This window comes from Calidris pugnax, unplaced genomic scaffold, assembly GCF_001431845.1.
Source record: "Calidris pugnax isolate Ruff unplaced genomic scaffold, ASM143184v1 scaffold171, whole genome shotgun sequence".
NCBI lineage: Eukaryota > Metazoa > Chordata > Aves > Charadriiformes > Scolopacidae > Calidris > Calidris pugnax.
The window spans coordinates 1,354,916-1,374,000 of record NW_015091064.1 but is presented as its reverse complement, the minus strand read 5'-3'; the positions used below and the strand labels follow the sequence as shown (position 1 = coordinate 1,374,000).

Sequence of the window (19,085 nt, the reverse complement as noted above, 5' to 3'; positions counted from 1 at the left end):
TTCCTTTCATTTGCCCATAAACAAGCAATATTAATCTGGTCTTATTTCAGATGGATATAGCATGGCTTTCTTCAGTTGGTATAATCTTGGTCTTCTAAAAATATATTGGAATAAGTCTTTGGAGTCTTCACGCTATCAATATTCAATCCTTTTCAATTTTTTTAAGCCATTTTATATTCCCTTTTCTATTCCCATATGAGTATCTTTTCAGGGAGATGTGTCTACACCTTTGTCTTTGGTAAGGGCAATGGAGTCTAGCAGGAGTCTGTCAATTGCCTATTTTAGTTGTAGACTTGATAGAGATTCTGATATCTAGTAGTTCTGGGTTCTGGTGCTCTTTTTTTTTTCTGTTGTGGATTAGCAAATTACTCAGTTCTGTGGCACAGATTCAACTAAGAGCATGAGGATAACTTCCAATAGTGGAGTCACCTCTCTGAAGTGAACAATAGTAGAGACACATCAGCACTGTGTTTCTCCTCAACCCGCTGTATTCAAACCTAAGTGCACTGTAGGAGTAAGGTGTGCTCATCTGGTGGGTGTTGGAGATGTGGACAGAAATCTATTATGTCAGCTCCCATGGAAAGAAGCTGCCACGACAGTCTGTACAGCTCTGCTGATTATAATGGTGCAAATTCCGTGACCAATTCAGTTTACTTTGCAAGAGTTTCACAGGATCACAAACTAACGTAGGTTTCAAGGGACCTTTGGAGGTCTTCTATACCAACGTGTTGCTTAAAGTAGATTCAATAGATGAGATTGTTTAGGGGCCTTGTCCAGCTTCCTTCTAGACTGTTAAAATATTTGATTAGAGCATCAATCACAATGAGGTTGCCTCTTCAACTGTTTTAAAATCCTTGTTTTAAAACCCCTGTTTTATAAATCTTTACCTGCTTTAAACCATGCACGTTTCCTCATAAAGCTGTTGGTGCATGTGAAATTTGGACATGTAACCAAAAGGTTCTTTGTGCTTCACAATGTTTTCATCTCTGCTTGCTTGTAGTTTTTTGCTAGTCTCAGGGCTTCTTTAAAAGTGGAGTTATCTAATTACATGCTTTGTTGCATTGTGTGGAAACATCAGTTCAGTGGGGCTTTGCTGTGATGGTGTGCGTAAGGACAATTTGTGTTCTTACTGTTCACATCTTTCAGATGTGTGTTCTTGGTATTTTCCATGCATGAAGGCAATTTTCTTAGTAAATAATATTTTAATATGTTAGGTCATAAACTCTTTTTGGGGCTATATGCAACTTAGTATTCTGTGGATGCTAACTCTAAAAACAATAAGCTCTATTGGTTTAGATTAATTGATATTCACTATACCTGCTTCTCTTTTATTTTTCTATCTGGTAGCTGCAATCATGAGGCAGGAGGCTTTTGTGAAGGATGTTATTTGCAGCCTGCTCTGACAGGTTATACTACAAGATGACAAACTTAAGCACTCTTCTTGATCTTGACAGCACTCCAAATTCAGTTATGTTGTTCATCACAAGGGTTACTCAGTGTCTTAATCATCTGTTAAAATAACTTCTGTTTCTCTAAAAGCAGCTCAAAGTAGACAAAATTAGACACATATCTGTGTAGGAGACAACAGATAGTCCATTGTTATTTCTATCATGAATCAGATTTTTCCGATTTGTGAACGCTTGATGAGTTTGAACATCTTACTCTATGGCTATTGTAGTTTTTTTTATGACAGAGAATAAACAGTAGTGTGTTTCTTGTAGTGAAATGTGTTTATTTTTCTCAGGCCTTTGCTTTTTTTTTTTTTTTTTTTTTTTTTTTTTTTTTTTTTTTTTTTTTCCCCTTGCAAAAGGGGAAATAATTTTTAAAATACTTTAAAGAAGGGATAGAGAAGCTGATGACAAACATTACCATGTATTGACATAATCTTGTTTAGGGCACTTTGTGTCTAACCTGATGCATTTTTTAAAGCAGCATGATAAGACCTACTTGAAAGGCTTTAAAAGGGGTTTATTTCTTTGTTGTACTGAAGATCCTGGAGGTCTCTTCTGTTTGACTTACAGAAACAACAGAAGCTTTCTTGATTGAAAGAGATACATAGCTGTTGGCTTATTTCTAGTGTTTTCTTCAAAATAATTGAAAGCGGATCTGAAATGAACAGAATTTACATTTGCAGATCTTTGGCAAGAACTCCTTTTCAAGACCAAAGAAAAGCTTTTCTGCGGTCTTTTCAGTGAACTCTAGTTGTTTCTGTCAATCAGAACCACTGTCTAGGCTTGTTGTAGCTAGTGCTGCATAAATAGGAGAGTACAAACAAATCAGTATGGATTCACACTGATCTCTGATCTGCATTTGAGTATGTTTTGAACACAATCTACTCATCGAATCATGTTCTCTAGTGCTTTTTTCTATATAAATGTTACGCTATTAGTAGTTACTAAGCTCATTGCATTTTTTAACTTTTTATGCTAAATCTTAAGCAAAATATTACTACTTATCTTGCATCTGAAATGTGTGATTTAGACAATGTATCTACTCTGTAGGAGTTCAGAGCTTATTCTGAAAAATTAGTTGGTTCTTATTTTTACTTCCAGACCAGAGCTTGGATTGCTTTCCTTATTTAAGAAAAATCAAATCGGTTCAAGTTGCCATTATAGGATTAAATTGTTCTAAATATTTCAAATATTCCCTTCCAAGCTTCTAGTCATCTTTCTGATATTAATTTTAAAATAAGCTTCAAACAGGACTATATTAAAGTGAAATGTTCCTGAATCCAGAATGTAACGCTAGCTGCACACCAGGATAGCAGTAGGGAGGGCTGTTCAACAGTTGCCTGTGATCCTTCTGAAGTATTTGCTTGCACTACATGCTTTGGTGTCTGAAGAGATCTATTTTGTGCTGAATAGGATGTGAATTATAAAGGTTTGTTTTTCTGTATTGACAAAAAATTCATATTGAACAATATTATTAGGGTATCTTTTGAATGGGAAGTAGGGAATATTCCTCACAGTTAGCTTAGGGTTGCTGAAAGTGCCTTTGAGTGTTAGTTTACCTTCTATTTATTCAAAATTAGCCAAGAGAGTCTTTACTAATGACTACTGCAAACTAGCAATTGTGGTTTTACTTCAAGCTGTACTTGATTCCTCAGTGTCTCCCATGGCCCTTAACCGTTTTGTTTTGTTTTATTACAAGACTATGGTTGTTGCAAGCTGAAGGAGAAAGACAGAGTCTAGCATTCTCGTTAATGATAATACAACAAAATAACAAGATTATGACAAAATTTGGATAGGTAAATAACAAATTGTTTCTTCTGTCGTTCAGACAATTCTTACCCCTAGTGACCTGGAGTGGAAGAGAAGGGGTTTGGTTTTTAACTTTCTTCTCAACTTGGTGGTTAGTGGTGAGAAGAATTCATTTTTATACAGGCATCTTTATTCTGAAAACTTCTGCAAAACAGCCTCTTTCTTGGATATTGTAGCTAATGTATTTAAGAATTGTCGACTGTTCTGTGGAGTTTTTTCAGTTGATAAAGGAGAATCAGTTTGGAAGAACTGCTATAATATTGGATGTTATCAGTGCTATAATGAAGGCCAGATAATGTAAAGCACCTGTATGTTCCACGCACCTCACAAATGTGAGAAACTACACCAGAACCAAAATAGACATAAAGGGCAGGAAAGTCTGCAGGTTGTAATAATATAATGCTTAACATGATAATTGATACATAAGCTTCAAGATTTGTGCGGAAATTACTGGATTGTATTAATTGGACTTTTCTAATGGCTTTCTCCCTCCCTAGGCAAGAGCTTTAACACCTCAGACAGCAGAAACGGATGCAATAAGATTTTTGGTTGGAACACAGTCTCTTAGATATGATAATCAGGTAATTTTTCTGTCAAATGTCAGTTGTAATTTTTTTCTTCTTTTTTTAAACATTGTTCCAATATCTTTCCTTCTCCTTTCTCCTCCCTGTTGAATTTGAACTTTTGTGACTAGAATGTAAAGGTGTTGGTAAGAACTGGAAGTGAATGAAAGCTGTGTGTGATTTCTGAAAATTAAATTACTCTTCTAAATTGTATTACTAAATCGGATTGGTTTAGTAAAGGAACTGCCGTATTTTTGTTAATTTAAATCTATAGATTCTCTGGAGCTATCTTTAAATCACAGAAGAGATGTAAAGTAAAACAAATGTCTTCAACCTGTCTTTGCCTCTGATGTGCATGAAGGAGGAGGCCCAGTTCTGTGTATGTGAAGCTTCATAAACTGTTTTTTTCATTATTATTTGTTGACAATCAGCTATGTCCTTTCTGATAATGTTTATCAACAATTTAAACTAAAATTTGAGTGACTTTTGCATCTCAATTTGTATTGGATTGTTTCTTCTGCAGTTAAAAGTACAGTACTTCTACTTGTGCAGGAATTTTATTTTTTTGTGATGAAATTTTAGTAAATACCTTCATACTGAAAGAAGATCTTGAGGCCAGAAGAATTGGAAAGCTGGACCGAGTGCAGGTGGTAAGGCTTTGGTAGCCAGGGGGCTGCAGTGGTGGCCTCTGTGAGAAGAGGGCAGGGGTTCTCTCTCCCAGACATGACTGGTTCCAGTGAGCCTGCCACAGGACGCAGCTGAGCCAGTCAGCCTGGTGGCACCTCTGTAAAAACATTTAAGAAATCAGGGAAAATGCTGGATGCAAAGAGAAGGAGGGAAAGACTGAGAAACAGCAGAGTAAATGACAGAGTCAGTCCCTACTGACCAGGAGCAGTAGGAACAGAAGATGCTCCATGGTGGAGCAGGTATCCGCTGTACCCTGTGGAACACCTGCAATGGAGCAGATGAATGTTCCTGAAGGATCTGTGGCTCATGAAGACCCCACACTGGAACAGAGGAAAAGAGGGAGAAGTAAGAGAGAAAACACTATATACTGACCATAACAACCACTGCCCCATGGCCCCCTGTGCCCCTTGAAGGGGCTTAGACAAGTCTGGAGTGAAGTGAAGCCTGGGAAAGTGGGGAGAGAAGGTGCTGGTTTAAGGTTTGTCTTTTTCTTTCCCATTACCCAAATAAGTAATTACATTTTTATTTCAATTTGCAATAAATTAATTTTACCCAAGTCAAGTCTGTTTTGCCTGCAACAGTAATTACTAAGTGATCTCCCCGTCTTTAGATTGGCCCATGACCTTTCTCATTGCTATTCTTTGTCTTTCCTCCCCCTGTCCTGTTTGGGGAGAGCAAGTGGCTGGGTGGGAATCTGGCTGTTAACCAAGGCTAACGCCCACCACAGGACGGTGGCTGTAATGGACTGCACAAAATGAACTTGGAACTGTAGGTCTGGGAGATGTGAGCTGTCAATTTCCAGTGAGGTTTTGAGTTTGTTGCTCAATGGTAATACTGGATGAGGCTGAAGGAAAAAAATATTCAAAGGCATAAGGGAGATGGTGTATTCAGTTTCTTTACATTTCAAGTAATACTTGTGAGAGCAGTAACAGAAGAAGTGGCAGACAAACTTAGTTAAGAATAAATATACACAATTAAATGTTCTTGATTGTGCTATCATGGATGTTCTTGACATCTAGTATGAGTCTCTCCATCACCTGTGATCTCCATCAACTGTGATTTCTACAGTGGCTTCAGACATTTGGTTATAGTGTGGTTTTTTACTGTGATTTCTACAGTGGTTTTTTTTTTATGTCTTGGTTCAACTAATTAAATCCTAATACAAAAGGAGTTGGATAATGATTGTCACTTATCAGTTGATATCCAACAGATCTTCAATAATTTAAATGTTCTGTTTTAGTCAGTTGATTGGTCGTGTATTATGAATTTTAGAAATATTTACACATATTTCAGCTTTGAGTATGCTTCTCTCTTTCTGATGTATACCATTAATAATAGAAATGCAGGACACTTCCTAGGGTATTAACAAATGTTTGGGGCTTATTGGCCTGTAGCTGTGCCTCAGGCCATCAGCTCCTCTCAGCTAGTTGCTAATCCCCAAGAACTGCTCTAGGCCTCAACTCATTATTGCTTAATTCAGCACTAGGTTCTCTAGATTTGCTTAAAAAACTTTTTTAGTTACTTGACCTAACTTAGGAGCTGGCTTGCAGCCTCTAGTGCTTGGCAGAGCACTGCACAGTGAGAGGTTTCTTACACAGCACCATCATTTCTTCCCTTCTGGTCACGGGCAGGTGCCGTGCAAGTGGAAGAGCGGTAGCTGTGCAGCTGACGTGGGAACTGCTGCCTCATTAAGGTTCGTTGCTGTATGAAGCAATTCAGGCATTCATAGGAGATCTGGTGAAAATATTTTGCTATTACCACTGGTATTTCAAAGCAAAGAGAAAATGTTTGTAAGATTTTATGTTTTGTCAATATTTGAGATGTTGACAGTGTATGGTACTTGACATTTGGTCCTCGTAACTTGCTGGAAACTAAGTAGTTTCTCTTTGCACAGTGTAGTTTTGGAACTTTTGTCCTCAGTACTCACATCATTGCTAAACTGGGACTTTTTATATTGGTCTTAGTTTCATGCAGTGGCTTACTTTTTTTCTGATCTCTCTCATTCTCAGAACTCTTCAAGTTATTTTCAGTCTTGTGTTGTAGAACCTAGAATGCTCATTTTCATGGTTTACCTTAATGGATGGCATTGTATGGGCACAAAGAAGGGCATTGGCTGAACTAAACCAGTGCTCTAGTCTCTGCTGCCTGTGAATGCCCGATAAAAGAAAATCAATTATGGAGACTGCATAATTGAAGAAAAAGATATATTTTGTGTTGAAATGGATTAGTCTGAGTCTCCCTTTCTTAATAATTTCCTTTGCAATTAGTAGTTCCTCCAGATTTTGAGGAGAACTAAATAGTTATTTGTTCTCATCCAAATCTCACTACTTTTTCCTTGATACTTAGACTTGTGTTCAGTGGGAATCTTTCCCAGTGTAATTAAAGCAGATTAGTGAGTCATTTGTTTAGTTACCGGTAATAAAACCAGTCACTTTTAAGAGGTGTGTTCCACAAGAGTTATGATGACACATATCATTAACCATTACACTACAGTCATGTTGAGAAAGTTCTTTGTTTGGGCTTGACTTACGGGTACTGTTTTCTGTATCTTCATCTACAGTGTCCATATGCTGCACTAACTAATTTTCTCTAATATTGTGTAGCCAAGGTGTTTGCAGTAATTCAGTAGTTAATTCAATCATTATGGTAGGATATATTTTGCTTTTTTTCTCTTCATTTTTCACCCAACTTTGCTAATGAATTTTTAATGAGGATACAGTTCTCTAAAAATTGTGGATCTTCTAGAATTTATTTGTTTTCTGTTGAGCTTAGTGGAATTAATCCCATGAGTAAAGTTACCTGTGTATGTTGTGCCAGGCTAGGATCTTTCTCAATTTCTTCTATTTCTGAAGCAACTATAGAAAAACAACTAACGAAAAAAGGGAGGAAAAATTAGAGTAATGTAGACCTATTTAAAAACAAATCTGCAACAAACAAAAAGCAAAACTAGCTGTATCTCTTTAAATTTTTTTCTGTGCATTTAAACATTACTGTTGTTGTTCTTAATCTTTCAGTTCAACTTCTTTTTTCCCCATAATAAAAAAAAATTATAAATTTATAATTGGTACAGATACGTGATTGCTGAAGTGAACTCTCAATTTCTTACTGACATTTACAGTATTTGTTTCAAATGACAGTACTTTCCCTCTCTCCCCTTCTTTCTTCATAGGTTGTTTGGATTCGATGGCTTGGCTACAGAATTGTTGCAGACATTTAGACTAAGGATTGTAATGTTATTTTTTCTGTTTATTGTAATTCAACACTTCTTACAGCAATATGAGTGACTTATTTACTATTAGCTATAAAATGAAAAATCACCTTCAAGACTTGAGCTGCAAAATTGAGAAGAAGAAACATGGTATTTCCTCAAAACAGGGAAATTGCTTGTGTTTTTCTAGAGAAGCATACCCTGCATGAAATCAATGATGTACTAAATTGTTAGTATAACAATTAATTAAGGTAGATATTGGTTATAAAATTCTCATTAAATTGTCCTGTGCAGTCTTCGTGTATAATTAAGGCCCATAGGAAAACATTTGAAACCCTAATGTTCTCTTTTATTGTATTTACAGATTCACATCATAGATTTTGATGATGAAAACAACATTATAAACAAAAACGTTCTCCTTCATCAAGTGGGTGAAATTTGGCACATCAGTACCAGTCCTGCAGATAAAGGTGTGCTAGCAACCTGCTACAATAAAAGTAAGTCCTTTCTAACCATGTTAAACTTGTTTAAATGTTTTGATGTTTGAGTGTTCAAAGATTGAACATCTAGCTATGTATAAAGACTTTAAATTGGAATTATCAGCACAGGCATTTTTCAAAAAAATGTTCTGTGCCTTTACCTATAACTTATTTGTCTCATATCCTCATGTCATCTTGTTTAGAGGTCTACTTTTGCATTGATGTCAAGAAAAGCAGAAAATAAAAGTATTGCTTGCCTGATTAATGCAAAGCTTGGGAAATAAAATATATTCCTGACGTTTTAGGCTTCATTCTTTTTATTGTTTTATATGTTTGCTTTTGAAAGTGGAAGTAAACGTATTTCAAAACAGCATCATGTCACCATCAAACTATCTTAAAAATTGCAGCTGAATTTTGTGTATAATATTATTTTTCATAATTGTCTTCATAATTGTCTTTACAAGATGCAAATGTGACCACAGAGATCAAGAAATTCTCATCTAAATATCAGAAACAGTAGAAATGCTCCTTGTGTAACTTAACACTGAGTATTGAGATTAGAGATTGCTGCATTTCCTTGGTGAGGCAGGTGTGAAGACTTGTCATGAGGCTTGAAAAATCCCCTTGCATCATTTGGGGAAGGGAGTATTACTTCTCTCCTGACAAGCAAGAAATCTCTGCTGTCATTTGGAATAAATATTATTTCTTCTAGTAAATATTAGTCCATTCTTTCATGGAAATACAATCCAAGAATATAAAAATAAGGGAGTGAGTTTCAGACTTCTTTGCATCTGTGGACAGCTGTAGAGATGTGAATTCCTGCTGCTCAACCTAGTGGTGTGTTAGAGAGAAGGCTCCAGGATGCTTCTGGGTTGAAATAACAGTGCAAAAATTTTACTTTCTTTTACAAATCTTAAGTGAATCTTGTAAAGACAATTATGAAGACAAGTAATGAAGAGCTTTTCACTTTTTCTAAACTGGAAATTATTGTGGTTATTTTGACTGAGAGAGCACTGAAATTGCGTTGCCCTGTTTTTTGATTACTACTTACTCTCTGGTTGACCTGTTGGATGCAACTTCCTTACCTTGCCAGTGATCCGTGGAGAAAAAGGAGAAAGCAGTAATCAGGCCTGAAATTCTGAAGTCCTCTTAATTTTCTTGCTAGTTTCAGAGGAGACTGAGAAACTTTTTTGAAGTCTCTTTTAAAGAAAACCAAAACAAGTTTGTTTCTCTAGCATTTCTGAGTTAATTGCATTTTTTTTCTTAAAGAATATTGTGCTGCATGGAATAGCTTGAAACACTTTAAAGAATTTACCTCTTTTCCTCTACAAAACTGAACAGCAAGGTGATATGAGATAACTTATCAAGTCCAGTATTTCATGTACATAATGTACCATTTAATGCTAACCAGTCTTAATTCATTCAATTTGTATATATTTTTGAGGTCGTGTTGTTCTAGCAAGTAGGATGAAAACAATTTTATACTCTTTTCTAAAAAAGGCCTATATTTAAGTTTTATGTTTCTTACAGCATGTTGTAGCAATTCCTTATAGCAATAGGCATATGAATTGAAAATTCTGTTTGGGAAAGAGCTTACTGAGATTGCTAGAATTGAGTTTCTCTCCAAACACTCTAACTTTCTGATTTCCACTATTTGACTTATTAATTCATATGCATGTTTACTTTTCTAGCTTCTTTTTGTTCTAGATTTAGTTTACTTAACCCAGTTTCTGAAGATTAAGCTTTATTGTTTGTACTTCACGCATCTTCATTCACAATCATCAGCCATAAACTTTCTGCAGAAAACAAGATCTGATTCTTAAATGATTATCGATGACTCTAAATAGCAACATATAGAACAGAGAGCACACAGCATGGGATTCTAATAATAAGGAATACTGAGTTTAGCAGACAACTTGTTTCAAGTAGCAATGCAACAAAATTAAGCAATCGAAACCTTTAAAACTCTTATGTACTGTGTTTGTTTAGTTGTTTTAAAAAGACTCTTAACTATTTTCCTCAGGGAAGTACTAGTCAAATGAGTTGATGCTGTCAGGAAGTTGTAGATGTTGTGACCATCTCTTGTGCCTGAGCCCAGTGCTTCCGGCCAATCTTGACTGTTGTTGAAACTGGGAGACTGAAGAAATGTGATGTCAGTTATTAATAGCTATTCTTTAAAGTTGCTTAAATTTAAGCAGTGAAATATGGCATATAAGAAAAGTGGAGTCATGTACATTTTACATTTCATAGCTCATTGAAGTGAGCTAATGGAACAGAGTGAAGCACTCTTCAAAAAACAAGAACAACAACAATAAAAAACAACCAAAACCCAAAACTTTGAAATTTCCTCTTCTATATTGGGAGAGATACTGAGTTTCTTTTACTTTCTCACACTTATAGCTAGTTAGCATAGCCAAGGTATGAATAAGGTCTTATATTACTTAATGAAGAAAAAGTATAGTAGATGCAAACAAAAGAGCACCATTCACAGCTCTTCTGCTGTTTGTTTTCAAAGAGGAGAAATACACCTTTAATATAGGAAGCTGGGGAATGTAGTAATGGTTGAATTGAAAGAGTAATCTACTCTTTCTACTTTCCGAGTATACACTTTAAAGAGAGATTTTTGAGTCTTGATAAACTCTTTAAAAGCATTCTGCAGCTAGTGATACAGGAAAAAATATTGATTCCTGAATAATTTATTTGTTTGTTTTAGTGCTTCAGTCATCTGGACTTGCTGTTCTTCAGATCACAGATTGATCTTTTTTCTAGATCTGACTTATGCAAAATACAAGATTTCTTTTTAAACATGCTTTCCCCAGATTTTAGCTACTCTTCCCTTTTTTTTTAACCACGCTATACTTTGAAATGCAGTGAAAAATCTTTCTGGAGTATCTTGTTGTTACCATCCCCTGTTTATATTCTTGAGACATTCAAACTCTTTTTTACTTAACTACTTGACAGTTAATACTACTGCCTCAAAAAGTCAAAGATGATGCTAGCAGTTTTGCTATATATTTTGAAATACAAGGGATCTGGTGGTTTTTGCTTCTCTTTTCTCTTCTAGGGATAAAAGTTAGCAAAATAAAGTAGTAAGCAAAGCTTTTTGTTAATTTCTGCTGAGTGCTAAGAATTGTATGAGGGATAATGATACTCAGATTCAGCTGGTAACAGTAGGTAATTTGTGGGGTCAGGAATCAAATGGAAAGTTGTAAGCCCTCTGTGTGTATTTGAGAAGGCTGCTGATGTAATTATGTTTGGAATGTTTTATAGTTCTGGTTGATAGAGGCCTTGAATAGATGTAGGGACTCTTAAAAGTTGAAAGATCTTCATGGATGGGGAAGTTCCTATGTTTATTTTTTTTCTTCCAATAAAACATTTTAGCTACTTCTGTCATCATAGTGTGGGATTTTATATATCTGAAGCTTTTTTCATGTGCATGGAGATGTGTATGTATGGGGTTTTTTCCCCCTTGATGTATATACTGCATCTGCTTGCAAGGTCATAGTTATGAGGCTTTTTTTCCTGAATCATACAAGTAGGAAACCTCCTTCAAAAGGAGTAATACTTACGGAGAAGCACTCTTCCCCTATCACTCTCCTGGAGATTTACAAATTATTTTTTTCCTGCTTCATGGGTATGTGAAATCTTTTTATTTGTCCTTGACACATAGAAGTGAAAGAGGCATAAGGAGGTAAAACTTCAAATGTAGATTAGTAGTAGTATTATTATTATTATCATTATTATTATTATTGGTACACCAACTGAAGAGCAAAGTCATATGCTTGTGAGTCATAAAACAGCAAGGCTTCCATGCCAGTGAAAATTAATTTTGTTATTGCCCACTTGAATTTTTTTTAAAATGCTGACTTCTGATAAATTCAGGGTTTTTTCCCCGCATAAACAGCTTGACTTGCAGGTGACCACAATCCAGTTATAATTTTGAGATAAGCTTCTATTTTTGAGAAAGTCTAGGCAAGAGCTGTCAAAAGTGCCTGTCGTGGTTTAACTTCAGCTGGCACGTAGGACCATGTAGCTGCTCCCCAGCAGGTCCCAGTTGGGATGGGGAGAAACTCAGAACACCATCACTACAAATGTCCCCCCTGCCTCTTCCTTCTCTCCCCAGCTTTATGTACTGAGCATGTTGTCACATGGTATGGAATATTGCTTTGGTCAGCTGCCCCAGCTGTGTCCCCTCCCAACTTCTTGTACCCTTGCAGCCTGGTCACTGGTGGGGCGGTGTGAGGAGCAGAAGAGGCCTTGACTGCTTAGCAACAAGCAAACCCACTGGTGTGCTGTCAACACCATTTACTGTCCCAAATCCAAGACACAGCACTACACTAGCAGCTAGCAAGAAAGTTCATTCCATCCCAGCTGAAACCAGGATGGTGCCAAATACAGCACATTTCAACAACTGGAAACAGACTCTCTGTTCTGATTTTTTGCAGACATGTCAAATAAGAGTTACCTATTTCAGGCCATCATTACACAGAGAAGTAACTTTTTTTAATGCAAAAATGTTTAGCAGCTATTTGATATTGTCAGCATTATAAGAATTAGGAATGATCTATTTTACTCCAGATTCCCTAACTAAAGGGAAAAAAAACCCCACATAAATATTTGAAAGAAGCTAGGTATAAGAGGGAGAAGAAGGATTAAAACCTGCATATCTAGGGAATGGGGGAAGAAGGCTTTGTAAAATTAATACTTGAGATATCTAGATGAATTTATGCACTTGAGACATCTAGGTGAATTTATGCACTGTTAGTCAGTTCTGTGACATATTGATGCATCATTTTTTCCATCTACTGCGGCAAGTCAACTGAACTAAAATAAGGGGTGGTGTTTTTTTTTTTTTCTTGAACAGGGTAAGATTGTTAATGACTTCTTTAAAGTAGGTAAGAATTAAGAGAGGGAAATGGGTTTGGTAGTTTTCTAGCTTTAGAAATTAGATTTTTGAAGTTCAGTGTGATATAGAGTAGGCTGTTTGTTTTGGTTTAGCTTCTTTGTTTTTTTTAAAAAAAGGATGGATTGTTGTGAGAAGAGAACAATATACAGAGGGTTTTCAGTGATGATAATAAAGGTGGCAATAAGCTAGAGTGCTACAGTTAACTTTTAGTTGGTTAATGCTTAGTCTCTGAAGATTTACATGCACTTATTTGCCTCTGGTATTTATGAATAACTTAAAGTACTACTCAATGAAGCAGAAATCAAATGATTTGCTTCACAGTGGCCCAGAAATTAAATGGAAGATACTGTGTTTAGTGCAAAATCCCTGTCAGAACAATTCTAGGAACTTTACACCTTCCTTCTTTTTTGCTATTCTGACTAGCTGTAGTCAATTGACTGTTCATTTTTTACTTTCTTTAAATTAAAATGTGACAGGAGTGACACTTTTTAAAAAGGGAATAAGAAAGGTGACAAAGTAATTAGGGAGATTATAGCATCTTAGTAGAAATGCACTTTTAAATATCAGAAAAGAATAATGATGGGGTGGGGTGAGGGTCAAGAATGTACCCTCCAAATAATGATATAAACCAATGAGAATAATGACACACTAAATATAATAAGTAGTTTTAAAATGGAGATAAATTAGTCTTCAAATGTGCAAGAAGTTGGTAGCTATCCAAGGGCTCTATTCACTTGCTATGGGGAAAATAATTTCACATGTGTATTACTACTTAAAGTTTGAAAGAAGGCTTGTTTCACTATTCAAAAGACTGTCCAGCCTACAGTAGGATAAATTCTTCATTGTGGTGAGGTGAAATACCAAAACCCTGTAGATGACACTGGAGTGGAGTCACTTATAGTATGCCCTGAAGACTCGGGGGAGAGCATCTGTTGCCATCTTAGACCAATGCAGCCTAACCCAGGACACTCTTGGGAACTAGAACAATGAAATCCTCACAAAGCTCTAGACCCTGTTGGAATATGATCCGTATGTGGTCTCGGTATTGCTGAAGTTTCAGGCTACAGGAGGGGAAATAGGAAAGCCTTTTGAACGGAATTTTAGTAGTGTTCTGAGGCAGGGAGAAATACCAACAAACTGGAGTGTATCCAATATCATTTTTGTATGTAAAGTAGGAGATGGAAGCCTGAGCTCTAGTGTTTACTGAAAAAATTGGGATCCCTGGGTTAGATGAGGTTAGGGAATACTTGGAAATACATCGATTTCTGAATGATGCCCTCTTTATCAGTCCAGTTTATAATACACTCTCATAGGGTGCTTGAAAAATTTAGCAGTTAGGTGGATGCTCAGTGATAGGTATGTGACTTTTGTGAGTGTGTGTTTGTGTCTGCTTGTGCTTTGTTTCATGTAGAACTTCATTTTAACCTGTTCCCCTGTTTATACATCCCTCCCCTTCTCTCACTTGTCATTTTAGGATGCTATTAAAATGGAGGTGGACTATTTTCTAAGGATTTATTGCTGTAGAAAGTAAATTTCAGCTCTGTCATTAAAGGAACAGGGAATGCAGAGGTAATTTGGGTAATTTGGCCATTTGGAGAGTTTTGCAGCCATGCCAGTGTGCCAGCGATGGATGGCTTCTTTCTGAATGACTTGGGTTTGGTCTCCGCACAGCAGAATATTCAGTAAAAAGGGTAAATATGATGCTGTGTTTGAGGAAAACTATCATTCTAAAATAATTTGTTATAAATGTAAAGGGAACTTTTAATGTGACAGTTTCTACTTTATTTGCAGAACCTGAATACAACTTTCATTATCTCCTGTAAGCTAGAATAAAAACTCAGCTTTATGCATTGCTCTGAGATACCAGTGAATCTATTTAGAATGTCATCGAGAAGGTAGTGGTTTGTTTAAATTTTGGCATTATGTAATGGCTAGCTACTTGGGTAGTTACTGTGTTCTGGTACATGTTCTCCAGGTGCTTAGAAGAGATGGTAAAATTGTTTGAGAAGTCAAAGTGCCAGGTGAACTGTTGGGTTTACATGAAGTGATGGGGAGATACAGAGGAGGAAAAAAAAGAAATGATCCAGACTAAAAATTCTGCATTGGTGGAAAATGCAGTTTGCCTGCTGAACCTCTAACTGGATCTAGGTAGCTAATTCCATTACTGTAAAGGTCAGTCTTCAGGGAGTGGTCGTAAGCAGCTACATTGAGTGTCTATCAGCAGAAAAATCTGTTATTGTGACTAAATGTCTGCCTGTTCTGGTTTTTTATTAGTGGTTTCTATTTTGCATTTTGTTTCTTCATCTGTGGCAACTCCCCCTACTTTCCTGAAACCGTATGTTCTTCCTTTCCATGCCACTTACTGAAACGATCAGTGAGATAATTTGTTGATTATTAATTTGTTGAGTCTAAAATTTAGTTTTGATGCTGCTAGAAGATGAACAGCAGTCTGAAGACTTCAACTTCTCTTTTTCCTGTTTCAAACTCTGCTGGCAAACTAAACAAGATATTTACGCTGGTTGTTTTTGCAATTGTGAACTGGGTTGAAAGGGTATTTCCACAGTTGCAAGAGTACCCTTGTGTAATTTAAAACTTGAAAATTAAAAAGTGGCATAATTGGCAACAAAAAAATAACAACCTGATATTCAATAATGTCAAGCGTTATTAAATGCTTAGGTGTAGAAGGTTTGTGTGAGCTATATCAACACTGAAAATGATTTAAGAGGAAAATAGCCCTTACCTGCTAAACTTGTGAGGGGTGAAACCTACTGACTAAAACTCTTAACATTGAGTAATCAGTTTTTGGTATCAAACAGCGGGCTGCTCTTGGTTTTTTGCATCAGTATTGCTATAATGACAATTTTTGCTTTAAATCATAACTTGTAGAGTAAAATAAATAGTCTCAGGATATTAGACTAACATTTTACGGTTATATGTGTATTCCAGTAGCTTGACCTGGGGACTGCCTTGTAGTAGTGCCTACTGTTAAACTGTTAGCATGCTCCCTGACCAGTTTTGCTGGGAGCCACCTAGCACTTTGAGGCAATGATGCCCAGAGTTAGTCCAAGAATATAATGAGTAGTTGGAGTATAGCCCCCTTCTTTCAGCTTACCATGTAAAAAATTTGAGCTTAACTGTGTTAGCTGGCCTCAGGGCTGGAAAACTGTACCTGTCTTTATTTTAAGTGAGTTGCCAAAAAATAAAGTCTGTCATTGTTCTCCGTTGCAGATTGTTATAAAATACACAGATTATTTGTTTTGGAGAATGTATTGCAGGGAAAGATGCAAGTACTTCAGAAATTAGACAAAAGACATGATGAAGATATACAGGAAATAAATGAAGGTGTGAAGAGATGGTCAAGAATTTCTGTTCTGCCGATTTCAGTGGTAGGATGGTTCTGTTGTGCAGAACCACAAAACTGAGAGAAATAATTGTAGAGACACTTTGGTCCTTCTAGAGAAGAGGATGATTTGGAACAGTTATTCTTTTTGAATAGTATTTATACAGTGTCTGGTGCTATGGGATGGTCGTGTTGTGATTAAGATTGCTAAGTATTGTGCAGGTATGTCTTAAAAATGCTGATGAATTAAAGAGAAAGTTTCACACTTCTGAACTTGAAATGAATGTTTCATTACTGCATATTAGGTGCACACATTCATTGAGGCAAAATATTTGTCTAATGATGAAAACTGTCTAATTTATCCTAGCTCTAGAGTATACTGAAGAATGGTTTTAGGAGTTGCTTGTGATTCTTTCACCTGTACTTTTCATCACTGAATGATTCTGCTGAATGATCTTCAGCAGAAAAAAGCTGACGTCTTGTTCTTGATGGCACTGAGACCATAGACAGTCCTGAGCAAAGTTGCTGGTGTCATGAGCTGTCTGATACTTCTGTCATCCTTGAAATGCATCAATTCAGTCTCATCAAGTACAATTAAAAAATGACAGCTATTTTGAAGGAAGGCACTTTTTCACAGAATGCTTTATCCTGTACTGCTTGGAGAGGAATGCTCATCAGTTATTTCTCTTAGGATTTTCTTCTTAAAAATTCCTGTGGGAACAGAGGATGAAAGACATGTTATGTACAACTATGCGCAGAAATGCAGGGCCAAAAAAAAAGATGTGAATGTGTGTTTTTGCTAGAGTTAGTTATTTATTTTAAGCTGACAGTCACAGATCTTAAAAACATTCGGAAGAGTACTTGTCACCTTGTTCTTTGGATGTCTTGTGTAGTGGTTCATGAAGGAAATACTTAAAGAATGTATAAAGAAAAGTTTTAGCAGGAAAATCAGCCATAAGATGTTTAAATGCTCGTTGATATTTGGTTACTCTTAACTGTTACTGGAAATGCACCATCAAGTGAAGGCAAAAATGATTAAATACTTTAACTTGTATGCTTTATCTGAAACTGCACTAGCTGTATTAACATAACTAATATAACCATCTGATGGCAGTGTACAGACAAATTTAAAAGTATTTTATCCTAGTGGTATATCAGCATATCTTACCAAGCATTTGACTTAGGACTTTTATTTGTAGTGTTTTCCACCCTCCATTTGTAATATGTGCCCTACCTGTATTTGTTACAATTTATTGATAAATTATAATACCTTTGAAACATTTTTATTTATTAATTTGTGTAAGTTTATTCCTGTGGAGCTCTAGAAATGTATTAAAATTTTTTGGTTAAACTCCTATTACCAATTTCAGCAGTTTAAGCAACCAAAGAGAACAAGTGTGCTTTTCAGTAATTTTACTTTTCAGCTAAGCCCCTTCTAACTAAGGTCTCTGAAATTAATGACATACTTTCAGACGCTGTTGGCTTCTAGCAGTGATAAGGCATGATGTTTATAGTGAATACCAGGGGATGGTATGCAGAGAGGCTCTTGCTTATACTTATTCCCATAACAACCAAGGTCAGTTATCTTTCTTTGCCCCATCGGAAGGTCGGAAGTGGAAAAGCGTAGAGGGGTCGTACCTGCGGGAAGGAGTGGACAGGACAGGTGACCCAAAACTGACCAACAGGGTATTCCATCCCATCTGCATCACGCTCAGTATAAAAGCTGAGGGATCAAAGGGTCAGCTCCCTTTCTTCAATGGCCGGTGTCTGAGGAGGACTCTTGTCTGTTCACGTGCCTTTGATGCAATCCATGTGTTCCAGAATCCAGTTCCAGTCTGTTGCTGAGTGCAGTCTGGGACTTTCCCGGTGCCTGCCAGTGACATGATTGTCATCCTCGGAACTTGATACAGGTTGTATCTTGCATATATTATTTTCTTTTTTTATTTTATTATATTTTCTTTTTAGTATTAGTATTCATTAAAGTACTATAGTTTCTTTTTAACTCAGAAGTCTCTCTCTCTCTCATCCTTCTCTCCCTGAAGAGAGAGGGAGAGAAGGGGAGAAGTTGAGAGAAGGAGAGAAGGAAAGTTGGGGAGAGCATTTATCATTTGTTTTAGTGGCCAGCTCAGCCCAAAACCACAACAGATTTGCCCAAACCATGACAAGTGATTTTAAATTCTATTTTCTGACTTGCAAAGTAAAATTGCTTACAACCAAGAAAATGTCTCTCCAAGAAGGCATAACCTCTGATGTTCTAAGGCCCGGGGTTTTGATAATTCAACACTATGAATAAGAGTTCCTTGGAACTTGCTGCATCTTTGTTATATCCCAGTTTCACAGATGTGAAGCAAATCACTTCAGCTATTTTGAAATTTAAAAAAAAAATATGAAGTAGGCTAGACATATGATCATTTTTAATTCAATTGTACTTTGAGTGGTATACTCGCTTGCTTATGGAAATGAAAATTTATTTCATTCTATTGCAGATTCCTGGGCAGGAATTGTTACATTAATAAACATCTATTGTACCATTGGCATCAGTATATGCCATTGTATCTGTTCTGCCTCGTATTTGTTGCTAATGAAACTAGAGATTTCTTTCAAAGCAGGGAAATGTGGTTGCAGTCTGTCAATTGCAGAGC

The 19,085-nt window shown here is 36.3% G+C and overlaps 1 protein-coding gene across 1 annotated transcript in view; it reads left to right on the top strand.

The window, feature by feature from the left end:
* TSSC1 (tumor suppressing subtransferable candidate 1) overlaps positions 1-19,085 on the top strand; it is a 77,254-nt gene that overhangs the window by 5,834 nt on the left and 52,335 nt on the right. The window contains exons 2-3 of the mRNA XM_014956773.1: positions 3,758-3,841; positions 8,083-8,215. Of these exons, the coding sequence (XP_014812259.1) occupies positions 3,758-3,841; positions 8,083-8,215 (217 nt within the window). The remainder of the gene's footprint in view (positions 1-3,757; positions 3,842-8,082; positions 8,216-19,085) is intronic.